The 12,618-nt window shown below is 46.6% G+C and overlaps 1 protein-coding gene across 2 annotated transcripts in view; it reads right to left on the reverse strand.

Annotated features, from left to right (window-relative positions):
- Nucleotides 1–11,675, reverse strand: part of MCOLN2 (mucolipin TRP cation channel 2) — a 48,092-nt gene extending 36,417 nt beyond the window's left edge. The window contains exons 1-2 of one of the 2 annotated variants that reach the window (XM_045028914.1): nt 10,897–11,675; nt 772–931 (exon numbers count right to left, since the gene is read on the reverse strand). In XM_045028914.1, the coding sequence (XP_044884849.1) occupies nt 772–931; nt 10,897–11,024 (288 nt within the window). In that variant the 5' untranslated portion in view covers nt 11,025–11,675. The remainder of the gene's footprint in view (nt 1–771; nt 932–10,896) is intronic. The other variant, XM_045028913.1, reaches the window with a different exon arrangement.
- Between the last annotated feature and the right edge of the window lie 943 nt (nt 11,676–12,618).

The following is a 12,618-nucleotide window of genomic DNA, read 5'->3' on the forward strand; positions in this document are numbered from 1 at the left end:
CATACTTCCACCTTTTCATGTTTTCTGTATGTATAAATATCCCCTGTCTGTGTGTTCCATTCTATGCATCCGAAGAAGTGAGCTGCAGCTCACGAAAGCTCATGCTAAAATAAATTTGTTAGTCTTTAAGGTGCCACAAGTACTCCTGTTCTTTTTGCGGATACAGACTAACACGGCTGCTACTCTGAATACCAATACATTGGCCTCAGGGGATGTGGGGGTTATGTGCAGTGAAGAGCAGAAGGCTCAAAGAGCATGCCACAGCACTGCCAATGAAGCCAAACAATTCAGAACCATGTGATCCACAATGAGGTGCTTGATTTAGGGGGAACAAAATTGTTTTGAAACAGATGTCTTTGGCAGTATGTGACCTACTATTTCACTCTTAATCCCTCACTGAAATTGCTCCAGTTAGCACCAAGGTGGTGACCAAAGAACATTTAGGAGTTTAGTTAGGGTGACCAGATGACCCAATTTTATAGGGACAGTCCCGATATTTGGGGCTTTTTCTTATATAGGCTCCTATTACCCCCCACCCCATGTCCCAATTTTTCACTCTTGCTGTCTGGTCACCCTGTTTAGTTTATATTATTGTTTCCTCCCACCACATGCACTCCTACTCCTTTAAGAATGTTCTTTCCTCACCTCTGATCTTGGATTTTTTTTCCAGGAAGGACGTTTAGATAGTTAAAGAGTAACCAAGGGAAGCAACACTCCAAGATCATTGATTTGCTGCTCCGCCTACATGTGTTATTTTTTGTAAGAACATACCTGTGTGGTAACCATAACTATCTTTAGAATCTGCAAACCCAGTTTCCATGGGATTTGGCGTCTGGCTCTGTATTTTTCACATGGGTTCATGAAGTAAAACTTCAAATCCTCCTTTAGAGCATCCTCTTCTAGATCTGAATCTGGTTGAGCCATCATACGTCTGCCATAAATAATATGTTAATTAGAAACCCACAGAATGTCTTGGCAGACACTTTACATATATTACAGATTCATCTCACAGATCTCTGTTTGACTTAGAGGTCTATACAAACTGGAATGAAGTTTTTAATAGTAAAATTGAAGAGACATTCTCCTATTACAGTGTAGTTACCAAATCTATTTCATCACACTATGCTATCCCAACTGCACATCTCAACACAGCATTTAAACGACTATTCTCCAAAATACCTCCGCCCAATAAAGTGATTTGGTATTCATTATAGAGATTAGCAAATGTTTTTTTTAAATATCTATTTATTAAATCTAAACATATTGAAGCATTTTGTTTATATAAACCACAATCTTCCTTTAACCTTTAAACCCCTATAGAAAAATACTCAAAGACCAAAGGTCTATGCTTTGAAGCATAATGACAAAGCAGCGTGAGAAAACCTGCACTTTCACTTCCTGTGCATAAGTATATTTTTAGTTTATGGGCCCATCAGTTGGGCACTTTTTACAAGCACTAAATTCACTGTAAAACCAAACATCTCCAAACACACCAAAACATCATGTTTTAACTATAAACAAACAAGATGTACACATTATGTGGTGTCATATATAGTAGCACATTCAATTCACTTGTAGAAACTGATGGAGACTGAAAAAAAATGAGAAACTTTTCTTTCCCCTTCTCTTCTCACACTTCCTCACCTTTATTTCAAATGCAGCAAGTGCTGACTTCCTGTTCAAGTCTTAAAGATCTGGACTTAACTTGTACATTTTTTTTCGAATTAAAGACAATTTCATTTGTAAGTACAAAAAAAGTAACATGTTCTCTTGCTCCCATTAGACTTTCAGAAAAATATTTCCAATACCCAAAGTTATATATTAGGATAGCAATTTCCCAGTCTTGGTTGACACTTTAAAATACATATTTAAAAAGTTTTCAAACATGCATTCATTCATATCGGATCTTCTTTGATCTGGTCTATATGCAATGTATAGTGTACTTACAGTTCTGAATTCTATAACGTACTGTATGTTGCATGAAGTATACCCCCACAAAAACTCATGTGATTTGCAGAACCAACCCTCTTCTCAAACAGCAAGAGTGCAGAAGTAATTTTCAAGTCTAGAAGAGCAGTACAGTACCACTCCCAGGTAAGCAAGTAAAAACAGATTTTAATCACTGAAGCCCAAAGGTTAGGTTTATTACATAGTGACTGATTTTATGGTTCAATTAAAAAAAGGAGGGGGGAGGAGTTCAGTCCAGAATTACAAAGATGCTAAGAGAGCTTCAGAAACATCGGGGGGGAGGGGGGGGGCGAAATCAGAAAAACTATTTTTAAAGTTTCACTAAGAAAAACAAGGCACCAAGCTGGGCTAGTTTTAACCATGTTAGGAAAGTGGTTGAAGGGATATCAACATGAAAACACACATTTGTGCCTGGAAAATGTATACTTAGTGTAGTTACCAGAAACACTTAAAAAGATTGCTTTTAGATATCATGAATAGCAAAACAAAAAATTGTTTTTTCAGTTTGCATCCTTTCGGCATTTGACAGCACTCTGTGTCTAGCAGAGGTGAAAGTAAGCCAGTACAGTCCGGTACGGCGTACCGGCAAGAGCCAGCACGCCGTGCCGGACCGCACCGGCTTCCTCGGCTGGGCTTTAAAGGGCTCAGAGCTCCCGCAGCTGCGGGGAGCCCAGAGCCCTTTAACACTCTCTCTCTCACACACACACACACCCCCGCAGCTGGGCTGGGGCCAGGATTTAAAGGGCTCAGAGCTCCCCCGGCTGCGGGGAGCCCAGAGCCCTTTAAGCCCCACACCCCCAGTTCCAGCAGCTGGGCTGGAGCCAGGATTTAAAGGGCTCAGGGCTCTGCAGCGGCCGGAGCCCCGGGCCCTTTAATTTGCCCCTGAGCCCTGTGTTGATTTAAAGGCCCTGGGGCTCCCAGCCACAGCCGATGCCCCAGGGCCTTTAAATCTTGAGAGGCCACCCCTCTTCCGGTTGAGCGCCGCCCCCCGCCCGCTCCCAGGATTCCAGCAGTACCGGTAAGTCCTGCAAGTTACTAGACACCAGGGGTGAAAGTAAGAAACTGAAAAGAGCTTTATAAACATCAACAAGGTCTTTTTAAATGAATATTTCTTTAAAACCTCAAGACATACTATTTGGAGAGAGGTTCTTTTTGTTTTGTTTTATGTTCACCTATCTAAAAAAAAAAATCAAGTTGATTAATAAATAAATAAATAAATAGCAGCAGCACTTTCACTCTTTTGTAGCTCTTTCCAGCCAATAATCCTTAGCCCTAATCACCACAGATGTTTTACTGATATCATCAGCTTCCCTTATCAATTGTCTGCATTTTCTAACTGCTGGCTTGTAAGGTTAAGGAAAATAACAAGGTGTTGTGTATTTGGTTGTCATGGTTTTGTTGCTATGGCAACTGAGTTAGATTATTATGGGTTAGCTCAACCGGTTTCAACCGGCTGAGGAGCTCTCTGTATATATGTAAATAAAATGGTGGTTTGTTAGCTGTCAGCTCTCTGGCCTCAAGTGATTTCTTCCTAAACCGGCTGCCCCCAAGGATATAACAAGTGGCGACGAGGGTGAGACTCCGGTGCTGCTCCAGTAACAGAAGGAAGTAGAAGTCAAGGTAAAGAACAAACAAACAAAAAAGCTGCTTCTTTGCACTGACTGTGAAAGTGAAACTAAAATCATGGCTACTCTGACCAGGCCTCTGGAGCCTTTTGATGAGAATACAGAGCAGCGGCATGTGTATACTGAGCGTTTTGAGCTTTTTTTTATTGCAAATGACATTACAGAAGCAAAGAAGGTGCCAATATTCTTAAGTGTTGTAGGAGCTAAAACCTACTCCCTGCTACACAGCTTACTACACCCTGTTAAGCCAGCAACTAAATCTTACAGTGACATTGTGGAAATCCTGGGGTCCCATTTTTCCCCAAAACCACTGGTAATTGCTGAAAGATATAGGTTCCACAAAAGAGACCAAAAGGAAGATGAAACAGTTGTACAATTTGTAGCCATTCTAAAAAAGCTAGCAGAACACTGTGAATTTAAAGAAATGTTAAATGATGCCCTGCGTGACAGGTTAGTGTGTGGCCTGTACAGTGAAGCTATACGGAAGCGCCTACTGACAGAGGCTCAGCTTACCTTACAGAAGGCTGTTGATATTGCTGTCTCCATGGAACTGGCTACAAGGGAGGCACAATACATCGGTGCACCCCCTAGGGTGCAAAAAGTGTCACAAGAACGGACCCACAGAACTGTGCAGAGTCAAGAATGTTACCGCTGTGGTAAGCCAGGACACCAGGCATCAGAATGCTGGTGTAAGGACCTGGTGTGTCGACACTGTGGCAAAAAGGGACACATTGAGTGTGCCTGTAAACAAAAGAAAAAGAGGCCTGTGGTCTGGCCGACAAAAAGAGGAACCTTGCATACTCTAGAGCAGACCCAGGATGATCAAGGAGACACCTCATCACAAGAGGAAGTGCCACTGCATGTTTTGTCTTTGGCAGCGGGCTCACATGAATACTGGGTAACCCCCTTATTGGAGGGCAAACCTATACGCATGGAACTGGACACCGGTGCAGCTGTCTCGCTGGTCTCTGAGACTGTGTATAAAGAAAAGCTACAGCATCTTCCGCTTAAGGCAACAAAAACTGTTCTGAAGACGTATACGGGAGAAGCTGTGCCCATGGTGGGCACTATTGATGTTAAGGTGGAGCTCAATGGACAGGCCACTAGATTGCCACTGTTTGTGGTGAGAGGTAACTACCCAGCCTTAATGGGTAGGTCTTGGCTTGGGAAGATTCAACTGAACTGGGCAGAAGTGCACCGGATGACTAAAGAAGAAACCAGTCTAACCCCTATACTAAGGAAACATGCTGCTGTTTTTGGAGATGATTTGGGAAGTATGAAGGGAATCACTGTGACATTGAACATTAAACCTGGCAGTCCACCAAAATATCTGAAAGCCCGAACTGTGCCATATGCCATCAGGCCAAAGGTTGAAGCAGACCTGGAGCGCCTGGTCACCAATGGAGTCCTAATACCAGTTACCCATAGCTCATGGGCCACTCCTATCGTTCCAATAGTGAAGAAAGATGGCTCTCTCCGGATTTGCGGGGATTTTAAAGTCACTGTCAACCCAGTGTTGTGTGCAGAGCAATACCCGCTTCCCCGCATCGATGACCTCTTCGCAGGCCTGGCTGGGGGACAAAAGTTCAGTAAGATTGATCTGAGTCAAGCATTATTTACAGATGCACGTCGATGAAAAGTCCCAAGAGCTGTTGACTATTGTGACTCATAAGGGGCTTTATCGATACTGTCGTCTACCCTTCGGAATAACATCTGCTCCCGCCCTGTTCCAGAGGGCTATGGACCAGATCTTGTGTGGCTTGTCAGGAGTTCAGTGCTATCTGGATTATATCCTGGTCACTGGAAGAAATGAAGAGGATCACTTAAAAGAATTTAGAGGCTACCCTACAAAGACTGGAAGAGTATGGCCTACGAGTTCGCAAAGACAAGTGTGAATTCTTCAAGCCCTCTGTTGAATATTTGGGACACATCATTGATTCTGCAGGTCTTCATAAGGCCCCTGCAAAAGTTAAAGCTATTGTGGAGGCTCCCCCACCTCGAAATGTAAGCCAGCTGCGCTCGTTTCTAGGGCTCCTGAACTATTATGGAAAGTTCATCTCACAGTTAGCCACACTGCTAAAACCACTTCATGAGCTCCTTGGGCAGAACAAGGCCTGGAAGTGGACTGAAGCCTGTGATGTTGCGTTTAACAAAGCTAAGGATGCATTGCTAAATTCTGAAGTTCTAACGCACTTTGATCCATCCTTACCACTGCAATTGGCCTGCGATGCCTCCCCTTATGGAGTGGGAGCAGTCGTGTCATATATTATGCCTTCAGGAGAAGAGAGACCTATTGCTTTTGCTTCACGCACTCTAAGCAAAGCAGAAACTAACTACGCCCAAATCGAACGTGAGGCATTAGGAATTGTTTTTGGAATTCGGAAGTTTCATCAGTACCTGTTTGGGCGAAAATTTACTCTTCTCACAGACCATCGACCTCTGACATCAATTTTTGGACCTTACACAGGCATTCCCCCATTAGCTGCTAGTCGTATGCAACACTTGGGCATTGTTACTTTCAGCACACACATATGAAATCAAATATCGGAAATCCACTCTACACGGCAATGCAGATGGCCTCTCAAGGTTGCCTTTGCCGGTCAAACACCAAGATAGTGCCCACAAGGAAATCTTCTACTTTGAACAGGTAGAGAATACACCCATCACTGCTACTCAGATAAAGAAGGCAACTCGCGTTGACCCAGTATTGTCCCACATTATGGACCTGGTGATGCATGGAACATCTCGACAAACCTCTCCGGTCTCATCCGACCTTGTTCCCTACATGTCCAAGCGGACGGAGTTATCGGTCCAATCTGGTTGTTTGTTGTGGGGGAGACGTGTCATTATTCCACCACCACTGAGATCACAGATGTTAGAACAGCTACATTCCGGTCACTGTGGAATAGTGCGCATGAAGGAAATTGCACGAAGCTATTTTTGGTGGCCTGGACTGGACAGCGCTATTGAAGAGAAGGCAAAAGCTTGTATGTCATGTCAGGGTGTGAGGAATGCACCCCAGTGGGCACCCCTACACCCATGGGACTGGCCTGAAAACCCGTGGCAACGTATTCACGTTGACTTTGCTGGCCCCCTTGAAGGAAGCATGTTCTTGGTGGCAATAGATGCCCATTCTAAATGGCCAGAAGTCTCTATAATGCAGTCCACTTCTGCAGAGAGTACTATCCAAAAACTACGAGGACTCTTTAGTCGTTTTGGTCTGCCAGAACAACTTGTGAGCGACAACGGACCGCAGTTCGTTTCTCAGGAGTTTCAAAATTTTATGAAAACAAATGGGATACACCACATCACGTCAGCACCATATCATCCGTCCACCAACGGATTAGCTGAAAGATTTGTGCAGACAATGAAAAACGCTTTGAAATCAGCAAGGGGACAACACTCCATTCAAAAGCGTCTGGATACCTTTTTACTTTCCTACAGACACACACCTCATGCTACGACCCACGCATCTCCGGCCTTTCTAATGATGGGATGACAGCTGCGCACTTGCTTTGATCTGCTGAAACCTTCTGAACCCCGACAAATTGTACAACATCAGCAGCAATATCAAGTCATCAGACGGGCACCCAGAGCAAAAGACCGAACCTTTAGCCCGGGACAGCCAGTTTTGGCTCGGAATTATACTTCCAGAGCTAAATGGGTTCCGGCCACAGTCATCACTCAAACAGGACCTGTTTCCTACACAGTCCGGACTGCAGAGAATCTTACCTGGCGGCGACATGTAGATCAGCTGTTGCCAGGTCATGCCAGTCCTCAGGACCCATCTGCAGTTGAGGGGTCTGACTTCACCTCTTCTGGTGAGGGATCGAATCACGAGTCACCTGTTTCTGACTGTTCTCCTCCATTACTGCCGGCGGCTGAGATACCCCTTTGCCCAGCACGAGCTGATACCACCTCCTCACCTGTTCGTGCTGCGGACCCTGAGCCCCTAGTGCTTTCGGGTGCAATAACACCAGTAGTTCGCCGTAATCCACCTAGAGACAGAAGGCCTCCTCATCGGCTGGATCTTTAGCTAGGGCGAACCCACGGTTATGGGGCAAAATAATCCCCAGGGTTTAGCCGGGAATGGAGGCAGTCTACCCTCCTTCTCTAGTCTAGTGTGTGTTTTATTTAGGGGATGTTCTTATTAGGGGGGGAGGAATATGTTGTGTATTTGGTTGTCATGGTTTTGTTGCTATGGCAACTGAGTTAGATTATTATGGGTTAGCTCAACCGGTTTCAACCGGCTGAGGAGCTCTCTGTATATATGTAAATAAAATGGTGGTTTGTTAGCTGTCAGCTCTCTGGCCTCAAGTGATTTCTTCCTAAACCGGCTGCCCCCAAGGATATAACACAAGGAAGTCTTTGAAACATATGAAACCTATGGAACATATGAAATCCTACCAATGGCACTGGTCCAATACTAGATAAAGACGGTAAAATTGTCTATCATGATGAAGAAAAGGCAGACCTATTCAATACACATTTCTCTTCTATATTTTGAAAGAAGCAGGATGCAGTATTCATATTTTACAGTGTTAGTGAAATACTTACTAGGGAGGATGTTACGCAGCAGCTGTTATAATTGCATATTTTAAATTTTCACTACTGGATAACTAGCATCCAAGAGAATTATAAGAATTGGTCAAGGAGCTCGCTGAACCATTAATTTTTTAAATACGTATTGAAGGAGTAAGGAAATTCCAGAGAACTGAAAAAAACTAATCTCATACCAATATTTAAAAAGGGAACATTACAAAGGCAAAATATTGGAAAGAGATACAGAACACAATTAATAAAGAATTACATAATTTTTTTTAAGATCACAAATTGGGTTGACAAAGGTAGCCATGTTGACATAACAGATTTCTGTAAGGCATCTGACTTAGTCCTGCATGATGACTGATTAAAAAAAATTAGCACTGAAAAATCAGTGAAGAGGGTGCTTCTAGTGGGGTTCCAGAGGGATCCCTATTCTTGGCCCAATGTTATCCAATATCTTTATCAATTATTTTGGAGAGAACATTAAATCATTGCTGGTGAAGTCTGTATATGACACAAAACTTGACAGAGTGGTAAATAATGATGGGGACTGCTCAGATACATAGACTGACCTCAATCGCTTGCTAAGATGGTCTCATTTGAGCAACATGCATTTTAATACAACCAAAAATCAAGGTCTTATATTATATCTAGATACAAAGAGATTTTGCCCAAAGTCTCACAGGTAATTCTGTGTCAGTCAGGAATAAAATGCATGTCTGCTCTTTTCTAGTCTTATGCATCAACATGACTGTCCTCATTAATAAATACTGCCATGATAAGAAGTTCTGTGCGTAATGATTTTAAATAACATATACACCCTCCCGCCCAGACACCAACCTAGTACAAATGGATTTGTTTACATTACAAAATTTTATCATGTTCAAACACAATTATGAAGAATTTAGACAAGCTTACAGAATCCTAACCATAATAATAGTGATGACACCTAGCTCTTATACTGCACTTTTCATCCCAAGATCTCAAAGCGCTATACAGAAAAATTGACGCACATAGAGGTGAAGTGTCCGTGACTGACAGGTTAGCATAGCGCAGGGTATATCACGTTCAATGTCAGCTAATTGTGATTAAATGCAGCTAGTCACTATTTGCCCTGATCTATGAAGACCACTCAGTCATAGTCACTGTTGTATCAAATAATTCAACTTTTACAGGGCAGACGAGGTCAGTGTGGATAGAGCTGTTTCAGCATCAACCGTGGCAGTCCGAGACCACCTTTGGCAGGATTCAAGCCTGGTTTCCAGACACAATTGTAATAGGGTTTGTAATGGTGTTGCATGAACATAAGGAATGTTCTAACTTTTTTTTTTAATGTTAACCGGAAGTTTTAAACACAGTGTGACAAATCCTAAGGGGGATGGGGCCTAAGCTTACTGCAATCTTAATGTCTGCAGTACAAAACAGAAATGCTTCGAGATATTATTGTCACTCTTTAATTAGTTTGCTTTAATCCTCTCTCACAGTACATTTGACTATAAATAGCCAATAAACTGAACTACTATGAACATCCTCCTGGAAGAGAAATTACTGGATCCAAAGGTCTCCATGGGTGTGTATTAGCAACACAAACAGAGGTGGCCACCTATCTCATGACTGAAAATATTACACTGAAAGAGACAACTCTGTTCTCTGGTGTTAGAGAAAACAGTGGTTTCCGCCAACCCTCAAATAAGTGTTAACACAGCACTGGCTCATCTCCTCAGCCCCACACAAGAAGCTGCTTTGAACTGAAGCCTGCAGCAATACAGCCATGGGTGAGGGGCACAGGGATGAGCCTGGATGGATGCAGTATGTGGAAGGAAACAGACCCAATGGGCAGAGCTGCTCTGGTAGAAACAATAAAATTGTTTCAGGAAGGTTAAAAATACATTGGCAGAAAGCTTTTGTTGTTGTGGTTGCTGCCGCTGTTCAGATGCAATTCTTAGAGACGATTAAAAGCCCTTTGCATTGCCTCTAACTTTCTGTCACTTCGGCAAATTTCAAATGCCTTGGGCTGCCCAGAGAAATGTCAGAGCATCTAACCAGTTGCAGGGCAACCTTGGCATCTGCACAGTGAGGGCTTGATTCTGATCTCTCTTACACAGTTCTTATGCTGGTTCCAACTCCATGGACTTCAGTGGAATTACTCCTGCCTTGTATCAGCGCAAGTGAGAGAAAAGTCAAGTGCTGAGTCCTTCAAAGTGCCAATTAAAATATATCTACCACCACCGCCACCCCCCGAAAAAATCCACTTTTAAAAAAAATGTCCTTACCCCTATTACTAGCAATAATTTCCGTTCTAAAAGCTGCACAAGTTTTAAGGCGCATTTAAAAGTCTTGTTTCTCCTCCTTTTGGGTTTCATTTACTAGGTGCATCATGCTCAGCTGGGGACAGCAAAGCTTAGGACACTGCAGGGGACCCTCCTGCCCAGGCACTGGAGAGCAGCGTTATGATAAATAACATCAGCTGCTCAGGTTTGCTCCCCAAGTTCCAGGCACGGGTGGGGGGCAGGCGGGATTTTAAAACCCAAACCTCTGAACTCTCCCTGATGTAAGAGTCAGGTCAGGCAGCTTGGGCAGCTTCAGTGGGAAGAGCGACGGGGAGGCTCCGCGAGGGCCCCTCAGTGACAGCCATGGGGGTGACGGGTCCCCAGCCCTCCGAAGAACTGGGGTGCTCCCTCGCTCGCTCGCGCCAGGTACCCTGATCCCCGCCCACCCAAGCGCCACACTCCCAGGCAGCCCCCAGCCGCCCGCTCACCTGGTCAGCAGCGTCCGGCCCCTGGCCACGTACCCCACCGACAGGTCCATGGCGCACGCCGGCCGCGGGGCTCCGCTGTGGCCACTGCTGCCCGGAGCGGCGCGCTCGCAGCGGGGCGCGGGACCCATGCAGCTCCCGGGCCGGCGGGCGGGAGGGAGGGAGGGAAGCAGCCGAGCTAAGCCACCGCAGCCGGATCCGCGGTCACGTGGCGCCCCGGGCGAGTCCGGAACGGAGAGCGACGGGGCGGAGGCGCCTGGCGCCTGCAGCCCTGGGCATTGGCGGGGCGGCCGGCGGCGCTCGGGGCTTCCGCGGAGCCGGAGAATCCCCCAGGCCCCCACCCGCCGCGCTGGGTTTTAAAGCAGGAGCCTTGAGCTGGGGCTCGCAGCGCTGGGACGCGGTGTGCGGCTGCCGGGGGCCCTTGTTTCCCACGTGCTGCTGGTGCGGCTCGCTGGCCCCTCAGACCTGCTGCCTGCGCCGCGAGCGGCAGCCTCGCCCAGCGCCCAGGCCTGGGGGTTCATTTCCGATCCCCAGGCCCCCCGCGCTGCACCTTCAACAGGCGCAAATCCGCGCTGTTAGCAGCGCTAGGGGCTGGTCGGCGCTAGCACATCAGTCAGTCAGAGCTACTGGGGCTTGGCTCCCCTGCAACAGGCGGGACCCAGAGTGTTCCAGTCCCGCTAGCCTGGGGCCGCCAACTTCCAGTCACAACATTTGCACGTGGCAAGCCTGGGCCCAGCAGCCAAGCTCAGTAGGTGCCCTGGGAGAGCACAGGGAGTAACCACACCTCCAACCAACACTCCCGCTACAGCCTACACAGAGCGATTGGATTAGCAATTGGTAACTCAGGCTGCAGCTGGAGACTGGCTCTGTCCCCCCCGGGCAGCACTAGCTGGCTAAGATTATGTCTTCACTAGCAAATGTTGCAGCTGTACTGCTATAGCACCTCCCCAAGAGGCGGAAGCTACATTGAGGGAAGCTTTTTTCTGTTGTCCTAGCATTGTGATGACCAGGGATAGGTGGTCTTAAATATCTCTCTCAGGGGTGTGGATTTTTCACCCTCCTGAGCGACATAGCTGGGCAGGAGCGGCGCCAGAAACTCTGGCCCTGTAGCTGGGTCAGCCTAGGGTTGCCAACTCTTCCGGATTGACCAGGAGTCTACCGGAATTGGCACTGATCTCCTGATGACTATTGAAAGCAATCTGGGAGATTTTAATAGGTCACTAAAAGTCTGGTCAGTGGTACAGCAGGGCTAAGGCAGGCTTCCTACCTGCCCTGTCTCCACGTGACTCCCGGAAGTGGCCGGCATATGCAGCTCCTAGGTGCAGGGGCGGCTAGGGGGACTCCGCACATTCCCCCTGCCACAAGCACTGACTCCGCAGCTCCCATTGGCCAGGAACCGGAGCAGCAGGGGCGGTGCCTGGAAGCAGGGGTTAACCCACACACCTAGGGGTGGTGTTCTATCCCATCTAGTGGCACCATGACCAGTTAGAGCAAGGGAGGGCAAACTACAGTCCATGGGCCAGATCCAGCCTGTCAGGGCTTTCAGTCTGGCCTGTGGGATTGCCAGCTCCGCGGCACAGTGGGGCTAAGGCAGGCTCCCTGCCTACTCTGGCCCTGCACCCCCCCCCACAGATCCCATTGGCCAGGAACAGGGAACCGCGACCAATGGGAGCTTCCAGGGGGGTACCCAGGAGCCACTGCTGGACACACTGGCCACTTCTGGGA

The sequence above is a fragment of the Mauremys mutica genome, chromosome 8 (assembly GCF_020497125.1).
Source record: "Mauremys mutica isolate MM-2020 ecotype Southern chromosome 8, ASM2049712v1, whole genome shotgun sequence".
NCBI lineage: Eukaryota > Metazoa > Chordata > Testudines > Geoemydidae > Mauremys > Mauremys mutica.